This window comes from Oryctolagus cuniculus, chromosome 5, assembly GCF_964237555.1.
Source record: "Oryctolagus cuniculus chromosome 5, mOryCun1.1, whole genome shotgun sequence".
Classification (NCBI taxonomy): domain Eukaryota; kingdom Metazoa; phylum Chordata; class Mammalia; order Lagomorpha; family Leporidae; genus Oryctolagus; species Oryctolagus cuniculus.
In genome coordinates, this window is record NC_091436.1 from 2425458 (window position 1) to 2448918 (window position 23461).

Here is a 23461-nt window from a genome sequence, read left to right on the forward strand (position 1 = left end):
CGGTTCTCCGTCCTGGCACACGGAGGGCATCAGCTGAGAGCTAGCGGGGAAGCAAAGGAGCTTCCCGCGTCCCTGCCAGCGGTGCACGGTGGCAGCGAGGACAAGCGTTGCCGACGGGAGAGGCCGGCCAGCAGCTCTGCTCCCCGTCGGAGTTTTCTGCCGGCTCAGCCGCGTGAGGAGCACGTCTCACACCCGGTCCTCCGGAATTCCTCGTTCTGCAAGCTGCGCCCTCCTTAGCTTCACTGGCTCGACGCTGTGTCGGACACTTCCCCACGGCAGGTGCAGGGAGATGCAAGGCTCTGTCCGAGGCGACCCGGCGGCCTGGGTCGGCAAGCTCACGGTCCACCGGGCAGGGTGTCGCCCACCGCAGAGCCAGGGGCTGTGGCAGAAGTGGGACACTGTGAGGACCGTGGCTTCCGTGTTGCCTGCTGGCTCCCTGGGCTGCAGACACACACACGGCACAGACACCCCTCCCTGGCCTCGCCCATCTCCGTCCCTGTGGGAGGGTCTGCCCGGCAGCTGGATGGACGTCCGAGGCAGCCACACTCCCCTGGAGGGAGGCACATGTTTCAAGGCAGAGGAGCGCAATTTTGCTATGCAGCCAAAAGCACTTCAGTTTGCTCTAACGATAGAATCGCATAAAAATAAAGTGAGGACGTGGAAATCGGTGGTGAGGCGGGGCCACCTCACACAGCCCAAGGCCTCCCCAGCAGGAGCTGTGGTCCATCTGCACACCCGCCGTTCACAGCAACAGCACTGCCTCACCTGCTGCCCGCTGGCCGTGCACTTTGCTGAGTGGAACAAGACGGACACTTGGCCTGCACGGGGCTTATTTTTAGGAAGAAAAATGGCTGGCATGGAGATTGTAGTCTCTCCCCTCAGGAAAAGCCCGGGAGCTCCCTCTGTCATTTGCATTAATTTCACAGGAGCCAGCGTCTGTTGGGTTGTACAGGCGATCGCACGCTCAAGTGCGGAAGCCGAGCCCCGCCCTGCCTCGGGAGTGTGTGCAGCCCAGAAGCCCACATCACCGCGCGTCTCCCTGGTGCCTGGCGGTGGGGAGACGAGGAGGAAGACACAGAAGACGGAGAAATCCGAAGATCAGAAAGGAAGTGGGGGAAGTGTATTGGCAGGGAAGCCTGGTCGCTCCCCTGCTGGAGCCACGGGGAAGGGCGGTGCACTGGACACGTGCTTCCACCACGCCTGCCACAGGTGCCGCGGAACAGGCAAGGACGCCCTGGTGCACGGAGAAGTCCCTGGGGAACCCAGAGCTGAGGGGTGCGTGCGAGGAGGTGGTGAGCCCCATGTGTGGCTCCGACGTGCCAGCCTCTCCCAGGAGATGGTGAACTTCGCCACGCCCCTCCTGCACCGGTCAGCGTTCGCCACGCCCCTCCTGCACCGGTCAGCGTTCGCCACGCCCCTCCTGCACCGGTCAGCGTTTCGCGGTCATAACTCACGTGCCTGAGGGAGGCTCACGGGGAGGAGGGCTCTGAGGCTGGCGACGGCCGTGCTGTGGGAGGGAGGACGCCATGGGAGCCGGGGCACGGGGGCGGGGAGCTCGCTGGTCGTGCGCGTCCGTGCGCTGTCTCCGTGTAATGGCCCCTGATTGCATCCCTGGAACTCCTGCAGCAGCCCGGTTCTCGCCGATCGATTCCCAGCCCCACCGGCCGGTGCCACAGTTGGGTAAAGCTGGTGCTTAACCCGTGAACGAAAGACGGGGGGGACCGCGCCCCTAAGCCGCGGTCTCCGGGGCCGCCCGGGCCATTCCTCATATGCATGAATTTCAAAGGACTTTTTGCACCCAAATAAGCTGAACCTCTCCTTCCATCTTCCACAAACGTGGATGCAGCCGTGTGCCGTCCGTCAGAGGTGAGTCTTCCCCAGCCGTGGTGGTGGCTGGCCCCGTGGCTCCCCTCTCCGTGGGTGCCCTTCCCACACAGCTGTCACCAGATGAGAACAAGAAAAACCAGGGGGAGCCGCATCCCTCAGCCACCCTGCTCCTCCTCGTGCTCGTGGGAGTGTGTGGGCATCCACTCGGGGAGCAGAGGCTTGGGGACAAGCGCCATCTACTGGCGGTTTTGCTGCATAGCAGAGATAAAGCAGTGTTGTGCTCAGGGCTTCTCCTAATTAGAAGCTAAAGTGACCCCTTAAGGAGCAAAGTCCTTGGTGGCCACACGCCAGTTCTCTTTTTTGTTGTTTTAGATTTATTTATTTTGAAAGAGTTACAGTGACAGAGCAGGAGAGAGAGAGGTCTTCTGTCAGCTGGTTCACTCCCCAATGGCTGTAACGGCCAGTGCTAAGCCAGGCTGGAGCCAGGAGCTTCATCCAGGTCTCCCACGTGGGTGCAGGGACCCAAGCACTTGGGCCGTCTTCTACTGCTTACCCGGGCTCTTAGCATGGAGCTGGATCAGAAGAGGAGCAGCCGGGACGTGAACCAGTGCCCATATGGGATGCTGGCGCCACAGTGAGAGACCTAGCCTAAGATGCCACAGCCCCGGCCCTCACATGACAGTTCTGACAGTGCCCCAAGGATGGGCCTTCCCGGCTGGGGGTCCCCGTGTCGCCTGGCGCCTGCCCTCCCCACCTCCGCATGCCTGGCCCTGCCCAGTGGCCTCAGGGCAGTCCTGCCAGCCAGAGAGATGCCACAGAGGGCGAGGGGCCTGGGGCTGGGCCTCCCTGCCCCCACCCCCACACACACCTCTGCTCGCACCCAGAGCCTCTGCAGGGCTGCCTCTCCCGGCCAGGGCTGCTCTGGTCCCCTGCGGGTCTCGAGAGCCCATGGCTGCCCTCTGTTGGCCGCGGCGGGGCACTGCGTGTCCCTGAAACCCCAGCCACACCTCTTCTCTTAATTGCCCATTGGTGTGTGACATCTGATTTTTTTTCTGGGGCCTTCAACCAAGACGTCTACTCCTGGCTTCATTTTTGGTCACCTCCCCACTCCATGGCACCACCGTAAAGGGGGAGCTTCCGCGCTGAGAACCAGAGAGGTGTGTGGGGACAGTGGGCATGGCGGGCCCCTCCCTGGGGCTGCAGGGCGTTTGTGGCTCATCACAGGGCCGAGAGCAGCTCCTGTCGGCCCCGGGGACCCAGGGGACTCTAAATCCCGACAAGGACTTGGGGTGATGCACGTTGTCGTCCCAGCTTTTACAGCTGATGAAGCAAAGATGGAGGGGTCAGGGGGCCTCTGAGACCCCTGGAGGGCAGATGGTGGAGCCAGGGCCTGGCTGGGCCAGGCCGGCTCGGGGCTGGGCCTCTGTGGGAGCGGAGCCTCCAGTCGTGCAGGTCCAAGTGCCCGTAAGTGATGCAGGGTCAGAGCTGCCCGTGCCACTGGAGCTCCCTCCCGTCAACGGTGGCTGAAAGACAGCAAACCTCCCTGGGCGGGGCTCGTGCCCCCGGGGGCCTGGACCAGAAACCGCTTCCATTCCCCTAAATGCTAAACGTCCTGTTAAAATCGGCATGCCGCACGTTTGCACATGTGTGTTTTAGTCATCATAAGATGTGTTCTGAAGTCAGGTCTCGGAGCTGGCGTCCGGCCCACGTCTCATACCCGAGTGCCCGGGCTTGCTGCCGGCTCCAGCCCCTGACTCCAGCTCCCTGCTGGGGCGGATGCTGGGCTCCTGCCACCCATGAGGGAGGTGGCTCCTGGACCCTGGCGTCCCCCAGCGCAGACCCAGCGCAGACCCAGACCTCGCAGACGTCTGGGGAGTGAACCAGCAGACGGGCGCTCTGTCTCTCCCTCCCCCTACTTCTCTCTGTCTCTGTCTCTGTCTCCCTGTACGTGTGTGTCTCTTCTTCCCCCTCCCTTCCCTCCCTGTGAAAAAAATAAAATTCAATAAGAAAATACCAGTAACATCTTAAGGTGAAGTGTCTAACAGCCGACTGTTCATAAATGCTTACCATCATAAATCCAGCTTCGCTTAAGACTTGCACTGAAAGAGCTTGTGGCATAAAATCAAGTCAATCATTTGTCGTCCCAGATTCATTAGTCACATAGTCCTCGTGTTTTACCTTATAGACCACATCTGAAATAGTCGATTTTAGTGGACGAGGCCTCACGTAACTCAGAGGTCCGGGAGTGGATGTGTGGACGTGGCAGGGTCTGCAGCCACCGGTCTCCCCGCCCACAGGAAGCCGAAGCCCCTCGGTTTTCCCTCTTCCTCCCGGGGTTGTTCCGCGCGTGCACAGGGAACTGCCTGCTTGCGTTCTTTCCCCACTTCAAACAGCGACAGCCCAGATGCACCTGCTGCGCCTGCCCGTCTCCACACCTGTGTCCTGCAGCTCCCCTGTGCAGTTCATTCTGCTTCCTGCTCTATTGTGCGGGTGACCAGACAGACATAAACCAGGAAGCCCTCGTCCGGGCCCACCGGGGACAGAGCTGCTGCTGTCTGCTGGTGGCTGCGTGAGCGTCCCCCGCACAGCCGTCCACGCCCGGGCCTGTGACACCTGCAAAGTAGCGTCTGAGGGTTACACCCCATTGCACTAAATGCAAATCAGCTGTTATGAGGAGAGGGCTGACCAAGAGCCCCCGGTGAGGATTCTGGTTGAGTGTGAGGCCGGAGGGACAGCGAGTCACCCGCTCCAGCCAGCCGGGGCCAAAGGTTAGCCACACTGCAGGCCCCAGGGACCCAGCGGGTGCCGCCGGGAAACGGGGCGACCTCTCAGGGCCACGTGCTGCGTCTCTTGCAGATCATCGACAAGAGCAAGAGGGACCCTTCGGAGGAGATCGAGATCCTCCTGAGATACGGCCAGCACCCGAACATCATCACCCTCAAGGACGTAAGTGTAGCCCGCCGCACCGCGCCATGCCGCGCCCGAGGCTGCCGGGCCGGCTCTGCCCGCGTCATTCACGCGCCTTGCTGGCTTCCCCAGGTCACGGGTGCAGGCGTGCGGGAGGAGGCAAGGGACGCCGTGTGGCCTGTAGTCCACGCGTGGTGTTTTCCCTGTCACCCCTAATCCCAGCGGGGACGCAGCTCCCCGGCCCTCTCTGCTGGGTGCCTGCCCGTCCTCTCCCGTGGGCCAGGGGAGGGGTGGAGCTCCCCCTCAAGGCCCAGGGGTGTGGCTGTGGGTGGAGGGGATGAGACAGGCGGATTTCTCCGCTTCCCCCTCACCTGCAAACCCCAGCAGGAGCCGTGAACGCAGAGCCCGAGCCCGGGGCGCCCTCCCTGCCTGGGGTCCCTGGGGGCGAGGGCTCCGGGACTCACTCCCCACGGGACCGTGTGAGCGGGTGGGGCCCCCGCCACCCCCAAGCCGAGCACTCGGCCATTTCCTGGCTGACTCACAGACAAGAACCATCCAGCGTGAAGCCCTCTGTGCTTCAAACACGTGCGCTTGGGATCCGCGGCTCCCAGTCCATGAGCACACAATGCTCGTGCTCTCGAGGACAGAGCTTCGGAGTTCATGACCCGGACAGACAGACACCAAACTGGGATGGGCCGTGGTGCAGCGTTCCTGTCACACCGGCGCCCACGTCCCGAGTGGGAGGCGCTGGGTTTCAGGCCCAGCTCCAGTCTCCGTGCCAGCTTCCAGCTAACGCGATGGCTCCCATGGTTGGGCCCCTGCACCCGCGTGGGAGACCTGGGTGGAGTCCCCAGCTCCTGGCTTTGGCCTGGCCCAGCCCTGCCTGCTACAGGCATCTGGGGAGTGAACCAGTACACAGGATTTTCTCTGCGCCTCTGTGTGTGTGTGTGTCTGTGTGTGTGTGTGTCTCTCTGTGTGTGTGTGTCTGTGTGTGTGTGTCTGTGTGTGTCTCTGTGTGTGTGTGTGTCTGTCTCTCTGTCTCTGTGTGTGTGTGTCTCTGTCTGTGTGTGTGTGTCTGTCTCTCTCTGCCTCTGTGTGTGTGTGTCTGTGTGTATGTGTGCGTCTCTGTCTCTGTGTGTGTGTGTCTCTGTCTCTGTGTGTGTGTGTCTCTGTGTGTGTGTGCCTCTGTCTCTGTGTGTGTGTGTCTCTGTCTCTGTGTGTGTGTCTGTGTGTGTGTGTCTCTGTCTGTGTGTGTGTGTGTGTGTCTCTGTGTGTGTGTCTCTGTCTCTGTGTGTGTGTGTGCCTCTCTCTCTCTGTCTCTGTGTGTGTGTGTCTCTCTTTCTGTCTCTGTGTGTGTGTGTCTGTCTCTCTCATACATATACATATATATATATACACTCGTATATGGATACACAAACACATATACATATACGTATATACTTTTCAAAGAAATAATTTTTCTAATATTTCAAGAAAACTCAAAAATAACTCTACATCTTTTAAGTTCAGAGTCCGACGGCCGGCGCCGCGGCTCACTAGGCTAATCCTCCACCTTGCGGCGCCGGAACTCCGGGCTCTAGTCCCGGTCGGGGCGCCGGATTCTGTCCCGGTTGCCCCTCTTCCAGGCCAGCTCTCTGCTGTGGCCAGGGAGTGCAGTGGAGGATGGCCCAAGTGCTTGGGCCCTGCACCCAATGGGAGACCAGGAGAAGTACCTGGCTCCTGCCATCAGATCAGCGCGGTGCTCCGGCCGCAGCGCGCCGGCCGCGACGGCCATTGGAGGGTGAACCAAAGGCAAAAGGAAGACCTTTCTCTCTGTCTCTCTCTCTCTCACTGTCCACTCTGCCTGTCAAAAAAAAAAAAAAAAGTCATGTTAGTAATGCTCTCTGAAAGCCCTCAGACGAAGCGATGCTGGTGTTTAGGCCCCGCCTCCCTTTTGCACAAGTCTGTCCCAGCACGCGGAGTGCCCGTGGGCTGCAGTGTAGACAGCGATCAGCGTGCACATGGTCTACACTCACAGCTCATCATGAAAGTCACCGCAGTGTGTGGTCCTGTTCTTTAGTGAGTTTGTGACGTTCGAGCCAGTGTGGACAAAGCTGCATTTTTCTAAGAGCCCTGCTCTGATGCGTAGCTCAGCTCTGGGCGCTGTGTCCTGACAACTGGGACAACTGGGACAACTGGCGCTGAGGTGCTGCCCAAAGCAGCCACACGTGTCCCCGAGGCCCACCAGGCCCACCAGACTGGGCCATCCTCCAGGTCTTCGAAGCCAAGACGTGCTTCTCAACAGGACACACCCCGGCAACTCAGCACATCACCCCTGCCCCCAGGACTCTGCACATCACCCCTGCCCCCAGGACTCTGCACATCACCCCTGCCCCTAGGAGTCTGCACATCACCCCCAGGGCTCTGCACATCACCCCTGCCCCCAGGACTCTGCACATCACCCCTGCCCCCAGGACTCTGCACATCACCCCTGCCCCCAGGACTCTGCACATCACCCCTGCCCCTAGGAGTCTGCACATCACCCCCAGGGCTCTGCACATCACCCCTGCCCCCAGGACTCTGCACATCACCCCTGCCCCCAGGACTCTGCACATCACCCCTGCCCCCAAGACTCTGCACATCACCCCCTGCCCCCAGGACTCTGCACATCACCCCTGCCCCCAGGACTCTGCACATCACCCCCTGCCCCCAGGACTCTGCACATCACCCCTGCCCCCAGGACTCTGCACATCACCCCCTGCCCCCAGGACTCTGTACATCACCCCTGCCCCCAGGACTCTGCACATCACCCCTGCCCCCAGGACTCTGCACACCACCCCTGCCCCCAGGACTCTGCACATCACCCCTGCCCCCAGGACTCTGCACATCACCCCCAGGACTCTGCACATCACCCCTGCCCCCAGGACTCTGCACATCTCCCCTGCCCCCAGGACTCTGCACATCACCCCTGCCCCCAGGACTCTGCACATCACCCCTGCCCCCAGGACTCTGCACATCACCCCTGCCCCCAAGACTCTGCACATCACCCCCTGCCCCCAGGACTCTGCACATCACCCCTGCCCCCAGGACTCTGCACATCACCCCTGCCCCCAGGGCTCTTCACATCACCCCGGCCCCCAGGACTCTGCACATCACCCCTGCCCCCAGGACTCTGCACATCACCCCAAGACTGCACATCACCCCTAGGACTCTGCACATCACCCCTGCCCCCAGGACTCTGCACACCACCCCCAGGGCTCTGCACATCACCCCTGCCCCCAGGACTCTGCACATCACCCCTGCCCCCAGGACTCTGCACATCACCCCTGCCCCCAGGACTCTGCACATCACCCCTGCCCCCAAGACTCTGCACATCACCCCCAGGACTCTGCACATCACCTCCTACCCCCAGGACTCTGCACATCACCCCAAGACTCTGCACATCACCCCTAGGACTCTGCACATCACCCCCTACCCCCAGGACTCTGCACATCACCCCCAGGACTCTGCACATCACCTCCTACCCCCAGGATTCTGCACATCACCCCCAGACTCTGCACACCACCCCCACTCGGGACTCTGCACACCACCCCCTACCCCCAGGACTCTGCACATCACCCCCTACCCCCAGGACTCTGCACATCACCCCCAGACTGTGCACACATCACCCCAGGACTCTGCTGCGTTGCCGTCTGCAGAGTGCTGCCCCTGGGCTCTGCGTGATCAGTGCTGTCCGGGCAGTCGTGTTTCTCAGTCTTCACGTCTCCCTGCAGAGGCTCGGTGGCCTCGTGAGATGGTGCACTTCCTCCTAACCCAATGCGGGCCTGGCCTGCCGGTCCCCCTCGGCCCCCGACTGTGACTGCCCCAGGAGACCCCTCGGGCACGGCTGGGGCCTGGCCTGCTGGTTCCCCTCGGCTCCCGACTGTGCCGGCCCCAGGAGGCCCCTCGGGCACGGCTGGGGCCTGGCCTGCCGGTCCCCCTCGGCCCCTGACTGTGCCGGCCCCAGGAGGCCCCTCAGGCACGGCTGGGGCCTGGCCCGCTGGTCACCCTCGGCTCCCGACTGTGACCGCCCCAGGAGGCCCCTCGGGCACGGCTGGGGCCCAGGCGCTCCTTTTCTGCACAGGTCTTGCCTGGCTCCCCGGGTCGCAGACCCCGGTCTGTCCCCCTGACTCCTCCCGTCCGCAGCGTCCGGAGCTGGGCTCTTTCTCAGGCACCATCCGGCCCAGGCGGTGGTGACGCGGCAGCCTGAGGTCCGTGTGCCCCTTCTCGGCCCCAGGTCTACGACGACGGCAAGTTCGTGTACCTGGTGACGGAGCTGATGCGTGGCGGGGAGCTGCTGGACCGCATCCTGCGGCAGAGGTGCTTCTCGGAGCGCGAGGCCAGCGGCGTGCTGTGCACCATCACCAAGACCATGGACTACCTGCACTCGCAGGGGGTGAGGCCCGGCCGCGGGCGGGCGGGCGGGCGGGCTCTCCTTCCCTCCCGCCACGCCTGCGTCTCTGGATCCGTCTCCCTGAGGCTGTAGGGGCCCACCTGGGATTCTGAGGAGGCCCTGTAAAGTGGACTCAGAAAAGACGCAGGAGCAGGAGAAAACCAGCAGATCCGGAACCCGCGGCCCCCACGCCCTCAGCGGAGGGGCTCGGAGGGGCAGCCAGGCTCCCTTCACAGAGCGCAGGAGGCTGTTAGAGACGTGGCAGAAGGACAAGAGCTGGGGTTCTCTCTCGGGCAGCAGCAGGCTGGGGCGGCGAGGCCCTCGCTGAGGTCGGCTCTGTGGGTTCCTCTGTGCCGTCAGTTGCGATAGATAAAGTCGGATTTGCCAACCAATGTGGGAGTGGCAGTGGCTGCCAGGGTCCACGCAGCCCTCGTGTGCCCCAGGGGGTCAGACTCAGAATCCCAGACCCGGGCGCCTGCCTTGCACAGTGAGGTCCCGGAGCACGGAAGGGAGACACATCCTGCCCGAGGCCACCCCCTCCCAGAGGCGGCCCCATGCCTGGCGCCTGTCCTCCTCCTCTTCCCTGCGTGTCTCGGGGAGCAGGCAGCCCTGCCTCTGCCCGCTGTGTGAGCCAGGTCAGGCACTCTTAAAACGCAGTCAGCTCCAGGCAGCAGACTCCCTCCAGGACCGCCCCGTAGCGCCCCCGTGTGGTACCCTGTGGGCTTGGAGCATGGGGCATGTGCGGCTTTTCCCACGAGCCCTGTGGTTGGCTGTTTGCAGATTTGCTTGGACTCAGCGCGGGAGGTGATGGAACGGAGACCTCCATCTCCTCACCTGCGGGACCGGAGTGCCCCAGCGGTGCCCCCACCCCTTGCCTGGACTCTTGCTGGATGAAGGAGATGTCCGGGCTTCACGCCCCATGAGGCTCTCCCTGTGGCCTCATCACAGCCCTTTGTGCCCTCAGGACACCTCACTCTGTGCCCCAAATGAGCACCTGGCTTTAACCTGCCCCTGCCCCCGTGACAGCTGTCCCTGCCCCCAGGGGGCGTTCTCTGAGCAGCACAGGTGTGACTGCAGAGCGACTGTGCCAGGACTCAGTTCCCGTCCATTTTCCCCCGTGCGTCTGTGCACCCACAATGCCGGGTGCTTTATCTGTGCCCGCCATGGGCGCAGCCTCACAGCTGACGGTGCGTGCCGCTGCGAAGTCCTCCCTGCCCCCTCCTGGGACCCACCATGATCTTTCCTTTGTGCAGCTGCCCCCATACACCTGCCCCCTCCCCACCACCGACAGGTGCACCTGTCATCATTCACCAGGAGAGGCAGGGACCTGAGGGACTGGTGGGGGGGGGGGGGAGGGCTCACAGCGCCGCTTCCTGCCGGTGACAGAGGAAGCAATTCCCAGCGGAACCTTCGTCGGCTTCCTCGTCTTCAGAGCTGAGCAGGGAAGCAGGGGATGGTGCACGCTCGGACCTGAGCGTGGGCAACCTCGTGAGGGAGGGCTGGCCCCACCCAGGCTGGGTCGTCGTTGTTATAGGATGAGGTGTGGTGCTCAGGGCAGGGCCTGACTGTGTGTGCAAAGGAGGCTGGGCTGGGGTGGGGGCTGCAGGGTGATCTCTGGGCAGGTGTCCTGGCATGGTGAGGAGTGGGCGTGCGAGTCCACAGCAGGGTCAGATGCGCAGGAAGGTAACAGGAAGGTGGCAGGTGCACATGGCATGGGTGCTGGCCACCCTCAGCTCCTCCCCCTCACTGACTCCCTGCCCACCCCGTCGTCTCCCCCTGGAAGCGTTCCATCCCTTTCTGGTCAGGGGAGGAAGGTCCGTCGTCCGTAACGTCACGCTGTGTCAGCCCTTGAACCCTGGAAACCCCTGGGTAACAGATCTGCAGGTGTTAGCTACAGGCCTGCCCCGTTGTTGGCAGCGGCTGGAGTCCCCGCTTCACCCTCTCTTTGTATGGAACTTTTGGATTCTGGAGAAGATAATTTTGACGATCAGGTTGAGCCTACTTGGGCCAGAAAGACAGAACGGGGTAGGAACCGCGTCAGAGAAGGGGGAGCAACGTTTCCCTCTTCCCAGACGGCGGAGGCGGAGGGACTTCCCAGGTGGCTCGAGCCCGGGTGCTTTGATGTCCTCTCTCTGGGCCCTCCGCTGTCAGTGGACGCGCAGCTGACGTCATTAGTCCCTGTCTCCGGAGCAGGACTTGGCCGTCAGCTCCCGTGACGGCACGGCTCTGTGAGGAGCTCAGTGCAGAGGGGTGGCTCCCAGGGCCGTTAGAAGGCTGAGGTTCTTACCTGCAGCGCCCCGGGCGTCGTGGGGGCCCCGCCAGCGGAGCCCTCGTCTTCTGACCGCGTCCCTCCCGCCGTCTCCGGCGCACTCCTCCCTCCAGGTGGTGCACCGAGACCTGAAGCCCAGCAACATCCTGTACGTGGACGAATCCGGGGACCCCGAGTCCATCCGCATCTGCGACTTCGGCTTCGCCAAGCAGCTGCGGGCGGAGAACGGGCTGCTGATGACGCCCTGCTACACCGCCAACTTCGTGGCCCCGGAGGTGAGGGCTCGGAGCACCGTGCGGGGAGGCAGGAGGGGCCGGCTGCCGGGCTCGCCGCCACGGGCACCTCCGTCGTTTCCTGTCCCCGTTTTCACGTGGCCGAGACGGTTTGGATGAGGCTGTGATGGGTGGGGCTGAGCACGGGGCTCCATCGCCCTCTCCTTTTACAGCCGGAGCGTGGAGCTGGGCCCCGCCCACGCTCAGAACGCGCTCTGTGCCGGCACAGGGGGACGCTCAAGTCCGCGGGTTTGCGGTCATCCCGGTTCTTGCTCCAGGAGGCTCCAAGGGGCTTTGCAGCTGGAAGCCCAGCACCTCCACGGGGCCCCTCCCCCCGAGGACCCCCTGGGCACGCCCCCTTCAGCCCCCCCCCCCCCGCCCCGGGACTGACTCTGCGTCGTGGGTGTGCACGTGACCGGCTTGTTAGAAAAGCTTCGGGAGCGCAGATGGTGCGTGGAGGAGAACAGTAGAGGCGGGTGCTGCTCGCGGGCCGGGGGGGGGGGGGGGGGGGGCGGGGGCCGGCGTGAAAATAGACACAGGCTCTGCCCAGGGCCTCCCGGCGGCCAGCAGGACCGGCTCAGAGCTGCTCCGGCAGACCGAGTGCCAGGGGAGGGGCAGCCTCTGTGAGCGGTGGCTGCAGACGATGAGGCTCCTGTGCCGGTGTCGGGGGTGCACGGCCCCGCAGTGGATGGGGGTGGGGCGCCGCCGTAGGTTGTCCAGGGCCATCCCGACACCGGAGCTGCATCTGGTTCCAAGCCTCGGTCAGTGCCGTATTCAGTCAGTGCTAACACGGATGGTGCCGTCAGGACGGAAAATCACGTCTCCCTTGGCGCTCCCAGTTCTCAGCTGGAGGAAGGGAACAGCAGAGGGCCCACGGACGTGCGTTTCCCACACGGACGTCGCCGGGCGTGGGCAGTCACCATGCAGGTGCTTCCGACCCTGGAGGGCACAGCTGCCTCCACACAGGGCAGAGACTGTCTAGAGTGGCGACAAGCACAGGAGAGGGTCCCTGGGCCTCAGGGTGGCCACTGAGGGAGGGCGAGGCTGGAGGCGCAGCTCAGCCACGCGGGGGGTGGAGCGTGTGCGGTTCTGTGCTCACGTGAGCCCTCTGAGTGTGGATCTAGGACCTGATTCGGGGCAGACAGTGCGAGTAGAGGCCCTGCGTCTGTCTCTCGCCCGTCTTCAGCTCCACAGGCCTCGTGCCAAGGGCGCGTCCTGGGGGTAGGGAGCGGCCATTCTGCTCTCCAGAGCAGTGAGCCTGTCGGGGACGGAAAGCCCGGTGCGGTCACGCGGCCTCTCTCACGGGTGACTTCCGCTCCGACTCTCCTTGGCCCTGGGAGGCGGGCGGGCGCTCACTGCCACCGCACAGGCTCAGGAAGCAGAAGCGCAGGGCTGAGCGGCTTCTCAGGTCTCCCAGCCAATGAGCTGCGGGCAATGAGCATTCAGTTCACACGGCACACTCAAGGGCATCTCACAAAGGCTGTAGAGGGCCGGCGCTGTGCTGTAGCACGTAACGCCACCGCCTGCAGTGCTGGCATCCCATGTGGGTGCCGGTTCAAGTCCTGGCTGCTCCACTTCTGATCCAGCTCTCTGCTGTGGCCTGGGAAAGCAGTAGAAGATGGCGCAAGTCCTTGGACCCCTGTACCCACGTGGGAAACCTGGAAGAAGCTCCTGGCTCCTGGCTTCAGATCAGCCCAGCTCTGGCCATTGTGTCCATTTGGGGAGTGAACCAGTGGATGGAAGACCTCTCTCTCTCTCTCTCTCTGCCTCTCTGTAACTCTGCCTTTCAAAAAAATAAACAAACAAATCTTGAAGGAAAAACAATTTGTGGAAAATGGAACTCAAAGGTAAACTTACTTTGGGATGAGAAGCCTTGGACGCCTTGCAGCATTGTTTGATGGTACACATTTCCTGCGAGCTCCCGGAGCCCGGGAGCCCCTGTTCTGCACAGCCTGGTGGACACGCGGGCTCCTGGCTCTCGTCCTGAAGGAGCGAGGACCCAGCTCTCCTGGTTCAGCACTGAACCTGCGTTCCCATGAGCACTTGTGCTGCCTCCACTGTCACTCACCATCCGTGCGTCAGCATCTCCCAGTGCTGAACTTCGTCATCCTGGCCACATTGAGACTCCCCTGTCTGGGCTAGCGCGGTGATGCAGGGCTTAGCCGCCACCTGCAGCCGCGGCATCCCCTCTCAAGGGCTGGTCCAGTCCCGGCTGCTCCGCTTCTGATCCAGCTCCCTGCTGCTGCACCTGAGAAGGCCGGAGTCGGCCTCTGCACCCACGTGGGAGACCTGGATGGAGTTCCTGGCTCCTGGCTTTGGACACGCCCCGGCCCGGCCATTGTAGCCAACTGGGGAGTGAGCCAGGAGATCCATCTCGGTCTGCCTCTCTGCCTCTCAAATAAATACAGTCTAAAAAGTAAATACACATGGCCTGCGCCGCGGCTCACTAGGCTAATCCTCCACCTAGCGGCGCCGGCACACCGGGTTCTAGTCCCGGTCAGGGTGCCGGATTCTGTCCCGGTTGCCCCTCTTCCAGGCCAGCCCTCTGCTGTGGCCCAGGAGTGCAGTGGAGGATGGCCCAGGTGCTTGGGCCCTGCACCCCATGGGAGACCAGGAGAAGCACCTGGCTCCTGCCTTCGGATCAGCGTGGTGCGCTGGCCGCAGCGCGCCAGCCGCGGCGGCCATTGGAGGGTGAACCAACGGCAAAAAGGAAGACCTTTCTCTCTGTCTCTCTCTCACTGTCCACTCTGCCTGTCAAAAAAAAAAATTAAAAAAAAAAAGTAAATACACAAGAAAGCTCTCCTGCCCGAGCAGTTCCTCAAACAAGTGAACAGGACGACTGCGGCTCCGCGGTTCTGCTTCCGGGCAAGGACCCAGCATGGCCACGGCAGCTTGGATCGCAGCAGCCACCGAGTGGGAGCGGCCCAAACGTCCGTCCGGGCAGGATGGCACACGGCGACACGAGGTGGACGTCCACACGGGAGCCCTGGCGGCCTTGGGGTGGGGGGGCTCTGGCACCAGCTCCACGGAGGAGCTGAGCACATTCTGCCGTGTGACGAAAGCCAGGCGCGTGGGACGGTGCCTGGTGACTCTCTCACGTGAGGTCCCTGGCGGGATCCAGGTGACAGTGGCAGAACGCTGGACTCTGGGTGCTGGGGGGCTGTGAAGGGGAGCGGGGGCGGAACGGGGGGCGGCTTCAGGTCGGGAAGACAGTGAGGTGCTATGGGTGGACACAGTGGTGGCCACACAGCGCCGTGCATGGTCTTGCTGAGTTCTGCGTTCTACATATTTTACTGTGATAAAATGCTTCTGCCCTGTTAGTACCTCCTGGTCAGTCTGTCGGTCACGGATCCAGCAAGCTCTGGGGGGAACTGACCATACCCTGTCGTAGGACCCAGCAGTGCTGTCCACTGTGTGCACACCTACCTACTTCTGGGCCCCTTGGGAAGACCTGTCATGACCTTGAACTTGTGCAGTGAGGTGCTGACCTGTCGCCCGTGCTCACCCCCAGGTCCTGAAGCGGCAAGGCTATGATGCGGCGTGCGACGTCTGGAGTCTGGGGATCCTACTCTACACCATGCTGGCGGGGTATGCACAGCCCCGCAGGGTTCTGGGACCCAGGCGTGGCTCCCCTGACACCTGCCCAGGCCTGGGGTGCACTCCCTCAACCCAGCTCAGGACCAAAGACAGGAAGCTCAGCCGTGCGTTCTCCCCAAACCCCGCTCACGGACCACAGCCCGAGTCTTTCACCAACGTTCTCTCCACGACTCGGCGCCACTCCCTTAGACGGTGGCGACATGGCTGCCCCCCGGAACTTCAGGGTCACGTGGCATCTGGGGAGGCGGCCATCCCACAAGCAGGGAGCCAGGGCCGGTCTGTTGGATGAGACATGAGCTGTGACAGCCAGAGGCCGCTCTGCCAGCTCCCCCCTCCCTGGGCCCTTCCCCCTGAACCCTTCATGGTTCCTTCATAAATCTTTTATTTTATTTTTATTTTATTTTTTATTTATTTATTTTTTTTGACAGGCAGAGTGGACAGTGAGAGAGAGAGAGAGACAGAGAGAAAGGTCTTCCTTTGCCGTTGGTTCACCCTCCAATGGCCGCCGCAGCCGGCGTGCTGCGACCGGCGCACCACGCCGATCCAATGGCAGGAGCCAGGTGCTTTTCCTGGTCTCCCATGGGGTGCAGGGCCCAAGCACTTGGGCCATCCTCCACTGCACTCCCTGGCCACAGCAGAGAGAGCTGTCCTGGAAGAGGGGCAACCGGGACAGAATCCGGCGCCCCGACCGGGACTAGAACCCAGTGTGCCAGCGCCGCAAGGCGGAGGATTAGCCTAGTGAGCCGCGGCGCTGGCCCCCTTCATGGTTCCTTCAAGCAAGGCGGGGCCAGGGTCCTAAGAGTCCCCGGTTCCTAACATTGTTAAGATTATCATAAACTTGAGCAGGGACAAAAAATGAATAAGAGAAATGGACCCTCAGCCCCCCAGCCCTCCATCCCTATTCTCTGTAGCAGGTGGACAAGAGGCTGACCCCAGGGCAGGTGAGCACACAGTGCTGCTGGGCCCTCGTTGAAGGGGCAGGGCTGGGCGTGGGGGCCTGCGTGGCCCAGGCAGGGTGTGCAGCGCCCCCTGCAACCTCACTGGGGTGACTCTGGGCTTCCTGCAGCATGCCCTCAGCCCCGTCTGCTCTCAGAATCTTGTGACCCTGTCTCTTGGAAAGGGTGCGTCCCCAGGCGCTGGCTTATGTTAGGGCCGATGGGATGAGCACGGACCACACATCAGGCGAACGGCAGGCCCTGTCCCTTGCATTTCATCTGTATCCACACACACGACCACCATGATAACCGCGAGTGTGTTCTTCTACCCATTTTGCAACTGAGGTGCAAATCTTAATTGTGAGAAAACCCAGAGTGAGTGGCAGATCCACCATGGGTCCCGCAGACTGCCAACGGCAGACTTCCCTCTAACCACACCACCACCGTGAGAGCCCATCCCTCCCTGCCACCAGGGCCAGCCGTGGGCTCCATGGCACTTCCCCCTCTTGCCTCGCTGACCGTAGCGCTGGCCAGGCACGGGGAGGGGCGCAGCCTTTGGCGGGAAGCGCAGCCTGCTGTGACCTGGCTCTCGGCACTGCAGGGAGACAAGAGCCGTCCTGCTCACGGGTGCAAGTGCTGCGTCGTGGACGTCACCGTGGGTGATGAGTGGACGCGCGCTGCCATGAGTCCTCTCCTCACACAGGTTCACCCCCTTTGCAAACGGACCGGAGGACACCCCCGAGGAGATCCTGGCTCGCATCGGCAGCGGGAAGTACGCCCTCTCTGGGGGCAACTGGGACTCCGTGTCTGAGGCGGCCAAGGTGAGCGCGTGCAGGACTAGGGACGCCCTCCAGCGCAGAGGTGCTCTGTGTGTGCACCTGTACTAACGTCGCGGGCCATAAACGGCTCCCCTAAGCCTTTCAACAGAAAAGTCCTTTGCAAAAATGTCTTACAGCACGTTCTACTGCCTTAGCGTATCACTTGGGTTTGCCCGGAGAGGTGGAACCCCTGGGAGACGGAGGCAGAGACAGCAGGGCGGAGCGGAACTTTCCTTTAAGCCAAGTGTCTCCCGTGACTGTGCGGGCCGGAGCGTCTAAAGCGTGTAGGGAGGTCCCCAGCCCGAGACGCAGGCAAGGGCTGCCGCTGCTGTCGGGGGAGCCCGGTCTTTGGTTAGACCTCCGCGGGCCGCCGGAGGCCGGCACACGCTGGGGAACCCACAGATTCCACTGTCAGTCTCTTCTACAGAACGCCTCCCAGCCACAGCTGCGTGGATATCTGGCCACGGCCCAAACATGCCACACGCAAGGCCTGCCCCACCCCTTCGGTGACGCTGCCCCGTGGCTGCCCCGGGGGTCCACAGCTGTGCGGGAGCGGCCGTGTTGCAGTCACTTTCTCCCTCGCGCAGGTGGTGGGAAGACCACAGGAAGCACAGGCCCCTGGGGGGACCACTGCGCCCCCTGCTGGGTCTTCCCGGGCGCTTACTCAGCATCAGCTCCTGCGTCTTGGTGCGCACTGTCTGCCGTGCTGGCCTCGGGGACGGCTGGGACGACCGTGGAACACAGGAATCTCCGTTGAACCCAGTTTTCGTGTGTCATGGTCATTACTCTGCAATCAGGCAGGGAACCCAGCTGACGGGGGGTGAGCCCGCGGACACAGAGGCGTGTGCGGGCTGCAGGACGTGGCGCCCGTGGTGGGGGAGCGGGCTCTGAATGCTCCTAGGGCGGTGCGGCCGTGAAACGGCTTCTGTCTGTGGGGTCCTGAGGACGTCAGCTTCTCCGCTGGGGAGAGACATCGGTTCTCTCTGAAACAGCGTCTCAGGAAGTTACTTACGCCAGCTGCCTTTTCACACGCGATTTTCCTCTAGCCAGGTCGGCCGCGGCCTTGGCGATACTTAGGTCTGAGAGCCGTGCACCTGCTCACCTGCTGCAGGCTGGCGGCCGGCCCCAGTGTGCCCACACTCTCAGAGCGGCGCTTGGGCTTGGCGCAGGCAGGTGGGTAGCGCTCTGCCCAGCCCAGCGCCCCCTGACAGTCTCCCCCGCCTCCCCCGCAGGATGTCGTGTCCAAGATGCTCCACGTGGACCCTCAGCAGCGCCTGACGGCCGTGCAAGTACTCAAGCACCCCTGGATTGTCAACAGGGAGTACCTGTCCCAGAGCCAGCTCAGCAGACAAGACGTGCACCTGGTGAAGGTACGGCGGAGCAGTGGGGGAGCCTCCCGGGGCGTGGGAAATGCAGGAGAGAGCCCGGGGCCTCGAGACAAGGAACGGTCCCAGGCACAGCTACCCCTGACGTTTCGCTTTTGTATTTCGTCCCACGCTGAGATCTTGAGTGAGCTACAGCCTCCGTGGAGGCCGAGGCGGGTGCTGTGGCCACCCCAGCCCAAGCTCCGAAGCCTTCCATTCCAGGCCAGGGGCCAGCAGCAGCCCTCGTGTGCGAGGTTCTCACGTACAGGGTAGCAGCCCAGTCTTCTGGGTAGGGTCCCCTCTGAGAAGTGCAGGCTGTCCCCCGCGCTGTCCATTCTGGATCCCTCCAAGGAGCTGGAGCCCCTCCAGGGTCAGCCGGCCCTCCAAATCAGTCCAAGCTGCCTGGGGTGTGCTCAGGCCCAGGCGCTGGCCGAGTCTGGCCCCTGGCCCCCTTCCAGGACTGGGGGACTGCACCCTGGGGGCCACACACAGGCCTCAAACAGGAGCCACAGGCTCAGGGACCCTGTGGGGTCGGCATGGCCACGTGGCTTAGGGGGCCTGTTACGGGGCCCACGGTGTGGCAGGCACCACCCAGCCTCGTGCCCTCCCTACTCCGCCATCTGGAGGGAGGCCTCACTTCCCCGTCTGGAGGGAGGCCTCACTTCCCCGTGGCTCCAGCTCCTCACTCACCGTGTTCAGCCCCCGCCCTCCCCTTGGTCTTGCAGGGCGCGATGGCCGCCACCTACTCTGCACTGAACAGAGCTCCGCTGGCCCCACGGCTGGAGCCGGTGCTGTCGTCCAGCCTGGCCCAGCGCCGGGGCATGAAGAGACTCACATCCACGCGGTTGTAGCAGCCAGCCTGACGCCTGGCCACCGCCCATTGCACCTGCTGAGCGTCGGGTCCCGCACACAGCGCCTGGGGCGACCGCAAGTCCAGCCTGGAGGCAGCACCGGCCTCCGCTGCCCCTGTGCTTTCTTCCAGCCCTGGAGGGACCCAGGCGGAGACTCCGGGAAGCCTCGCTGTGCCAACCTTGCCACCTGCTCTCCTCCCTTAGTCCTGAGCAAAACCAAATGAACCCAGTCTCCTGGCGTCACCGCTGGGCCCGGGCTTCCCTCGGAGCCCCCCGGTCTTCTCCTCGAGCATGTCTGCATTCCCCAGGAAGCAGCTTGCCAGTGGGAAGCGGGAGTGTGGCGGGGCCCCGACACGGGCGTCCCAGCTTCTGTGGGAGAAGTGAGGCCAGCCCCTGGCATCTCGGCTCCAGACCCTGGCTGCGGCCGGGTGGTCTCCGTTGCCTCCGGCTCTGACTTGGGCGAGAGGAGAGCCGGGCCAGGGATCAGGACAGAGCTTGCGTGTACGGGTGCTGGCTGCGCTGCGGAGGCAGGGCCACTGTGCTGAGGGCCCCTCGGTGGCCACGAGGTGCCCAGAGGCTCCAGAGAGCTTGGACCCCTCCTCCCTCTTGCCCACAGCCACGGCTGGCTGCACTCACCCCTGCTCGCCTTCAGGAAAACCGTGGCTGCCGCGACTCCTGCTCCACGGCCGGCCACAGACATGTGCCATGCCGAAGCCGAGCCAGTGTGCCGTGTCCGCCGCGTGGGTGTCTTCCCGTGGACGGGGTCCTGGCAGTGCTGTGCTGTGCCCGTTCCCGGAGGCTGGGGCCTGGCCTGGTTGGGCAGGGGGCCCTCTCCCCAGCCCCCGGGGACCTGCTCGCCCTCCCGCCGAGCTGGGGTGGGGCGGCTCCTGTCCCTGGCGGCCGGGATTGCACTGAGAAGCCGCGTATTTATTTCCTGGGTTCTTGTCCCTCCAGCTCCACCACTGCAGTACCTCACTCAAAAAAAAAAATTCCTTAGCTTGGTCTCACTGTCTCCAGACCTCAACCATGACTGTGTCTCCGAAGCTTTAGAGATTCCGCGAGGGGCTGCGCTCCCCTCAGACAACCAAAACCTTAGCGACTGGGAAGCTGACCCCGCCGGCCCGCCCCGGCCGTTCTGGGCCTGGGGTCTCGGGTGGTTTGTTCTCGTATTAAAGGCCTGGGGGAAAGCGGATCGTCCTGAGCTCGCGAGCCCCTCGCCCGCCTGTTGCAGGAGTCTTCGGCCCCGGGCCCATCTGTGTGTGTGCGTGCACACGTGTGTGTTTCGGCTTCAGGCCGGCTGGCTCTTAGGGAGGGAGAGAGAAGCAGTGGAGTGAGTGGCCGGGCCCGGCTCCCTCCGTGTGTGCTTGCACCTCTGCTGCCCCCACCCCCGCCCAAATGGCCTTACTTTCCGGACACCAAGCTCACAGAGGAACCCCGCATCCGGAATCCTGTCCCCTCCTGGGTCCAGCGGGCTTCGGAGGACGACTGGCGCAGCCAGGCTGGGCGCAGACTGTCAGATACCTCTCACCCCTGCCGCCACCCGGAACAGGTCAGCTGGCGTCGGTCGGCAGAGTCACACTTCTGTCACGTTCGGAAGCCCTGCGCGAAGCGGCCTGTGGCGTGTGAGTGGTGGCAGCGCACGGTTTTCAGCCCGCGGGCCCTGCGCACCTGCACATGAGGGCCGTGCACGTGTGGCATTGTAGACACCCCCTCGCCAGCACCAAGCAGGACCGAGAGACCGCGGGGTCTGTGGGTTCTCTAACAGCGCCGCGTGGTCCCTGCACAGGCCACCCACTGCTGGAGAGAAAGCTGGCCCGGCCCCACCGTTGGAGAGCCCGCCCCCCGAGGAGGGCGTGGGGCAGGCTTGTGCGTGACGGTGGAATGTGCGTGTGCTCGTGTCTGCGGTGGTGGCCGGGCCTCACGTCAGCCAGAGCTGTGAGCCCAGAGCAGCACACCTGGCCTGCCTCCCCGAGCGTCATGTTACCCTCGCCTACCCCACAGCGCGAGTGTCGGCCGGGCTGGGAGCGTGGGGACCACGGTGGCTCTGGACCCCGCGTCTCCGCCCCCTGCCCCTGCCCAGCGCTCGCCGCGAGCTCCGCTGTCACGTCGCGGTGAAGACCGTCCTGTGTCCCACTCCCTACGTCATGTGTCAGGCGGGCGGCACTGTACAGATATTTATTATCCTTTCCAGACTTTCTGAATAGATTTTTTTGAATAAACTTGGGTTTTATGAAGTGTGGTGGGTGTTTTTTTTTTTTAGCGTAACAAGAACCTTTGGGTTTTCTATGTTGTAACCTGTAACGATGCACAGAGAAACCCTCACCCCATGTCCCTCCCCTGTCCTGGGCTCCTGCCAGGCCCTGCCGCTGCCATGGCAGCATCGCAGTCGCAACGAACTGAGCCACGGGTCTGTGTGTGTGATTGCATGCGTTCATGTGTGTGTGTGTGATTGCATGCATGTGTAGAAGTGAGTGCATCATGTATGTGAGATTGCATGCATGCATGTGCGGGTGTGTGAGTATGCATTGCGTGTGCGCGTGTGTCTGCATGCATGTGGAGGTGTGTGTGCATCATGTGTATCTGTGTGGCTGTATGCATTCATGTGTATGTGTCTAGGCATCATGTGTGTATATGTGTGATTGCATGCATGTGGGGTGTATGGGTTTCCTCATCACTTGTATTTACAGGGGTGTGTGTGATGCACACGATGTCTTACGTGTGGAGGTCTGAGTTCATGTGTGCAGGTGTCACGCAGCAGTGTGAGTGGGGTGGAGAGCAGGTGTGTGTTTCCACACAGTCCCGGGAGGAGCGTGGCTGTTTGTGGGTTCGGGGACACGGGCAGGAGACGACAGCTGTGTGCAGCAACTCATGCACCAAACACTGGCGTGCACGTGTCTGCTCCCCCAGCAGGGAGGGGCCTCTCCCGACATCCGCGGGGCTCGTGTGAGAATTCTCATGGGCGAATCTCAGGGCGAATAGCAAATGCCCAGGAAGCCCTGCCTCCTGCTACACCCAGCCAGCGCCCGGAGGGTGCCAGAGGCTGTAGAAAAGCAAGTTGGGGCCGGCGCCGTGGCTCAATAGGTTAATCCTCCACCTTGCGGCGCCGGCACACCGGGTTCTAGTCCCGGTCAGGGCGCCGGATTCTGTCCCGGTTGCCCCTCTTCCAGGCCAGCTCTCTGCTATGGCCAGGGAGTGCAGTGGAGGATGGCCCAGGTGCTTGGGCCCTGCACCCCATGGGAGACCAGGAAAAGCACCTGGATCCTGGCTCCTGCCATCGGATCAGCGCGGTGCGCCGGCTGCAGCGGCGGCCATTGGAGGGTGAACCAGCGGCAAAGGAAGACCTTTCTCTCTGTCTCTCTCTCTCACTGTCCACTCTGCCTGTCAAAAATAAAAAAAATAAAAAAAAAAAAAAGAAAAGCAAGTTGGAAAACATAACTTCAGCGTCCCGTGTGCATCACTCCCTGTTGACCTAAAATGTAAAATCCGTCCTCTTAGGTTCTGCAGCTCGGAGTCCTGGAAAGACTCACTAGGTAGAATCAGGTGTGCACGGGGCTGGCTGCCCTGGAGGCTTGGGGACAGGAAATGTTCTCTCCCCGTTCCTGGCCTCTGGCAGGAGTGGACAGTGTGCGGCCCCGTCCGCGAGACCGTGTGGTGCAGCCCTGCCAAGCCCACCGCGGGCGGCACGCAGCTCCGACACTTCTGTTGCAGCTGATTTTCAAGTTGGGCCAAGCTGAAGCCAGGGGCCAGGGCTCCAGCCAGGCGTCCCACAGGGGAGGCAGAACTGCAGTACTGGAGCCAAGACCCACTGCTTCCCGGGCACATTAGCAGGACCGGACCCGAGTGGAGGAGCTGCGGCTCGAACCAGCGCCCTAACTGTTAGCCTGATGTTTGTGTCACCCCCAAGGCCCACGGGTTGAAATCCTCACAGCCAGGCGGCCGTGCCAGGAGGTTCAGAGGCGGTCAGGCCACAAAGGTGGCGCCCTCGTCAGGAAAGGAGGGGACTGCAGCTCTCTCTGCTGTGTGCAGGGAAGGGCGCGCCCTGGGACCAGGAAGAGGCAGCTTCCGGCCACCAGCACCGCGGGTCCTTTGGTCGGCCCTGGCATTGCGCCTGCAGCCGGAACCGGCTCTGACACCCCGCACATCCTCGCGCTGCCCTGTGTGACCGCACAGGGACACAAGGAGGCGGCAGCCCCGAAAGCCGAAAGCACGC

At 62.9% G+C, this 23461-nt stretch overlaps 1 protein-coding gene across 4 annotated transcripts in view; it reads left to right on the forward strand.

Moving 5' to 3' along the window:
* RPS6KA2 (ribosomal protein S6 kinase A2) overlaps nt 1-21485 on the forward strand; it is a 299653-nt gene extending 278168 nt beyond the window's left edge. For all 4 annotated transcript variants that reach the window (XM_070073285.1, XM_070073284.1, XM_070073287.1 and 1 more), the window contains 7 exons: nt 4684-4773; nt 8990-9148; nt 11528-11689; nt 15198-15274; nt 16922-17039; nt 18269-18406; nt 19126-21485. In XM_070073285.1, coding sequence (XP_069929386.1) covers nt 4684-4773; nt 8990-9148; nt 11528-11689; nt 15198-15274; nt 16922-17039; nt 18269-18406; nt 19126-19251 — 870 coding nt within the window. In that variant the 3' untranslated portion in view covers nt 19252-21485. The remainder of the gene's footprint in view (nt 1-4683; nt 4774-8989; nt 9149-11527; nt 11690-15197; nt 15275-16921; nt 17040-18268; nt 18407-19125) is intronic.
* The last annotated feature ends 1976 nt before the right edge of the window (nt 21486-23461 follow it).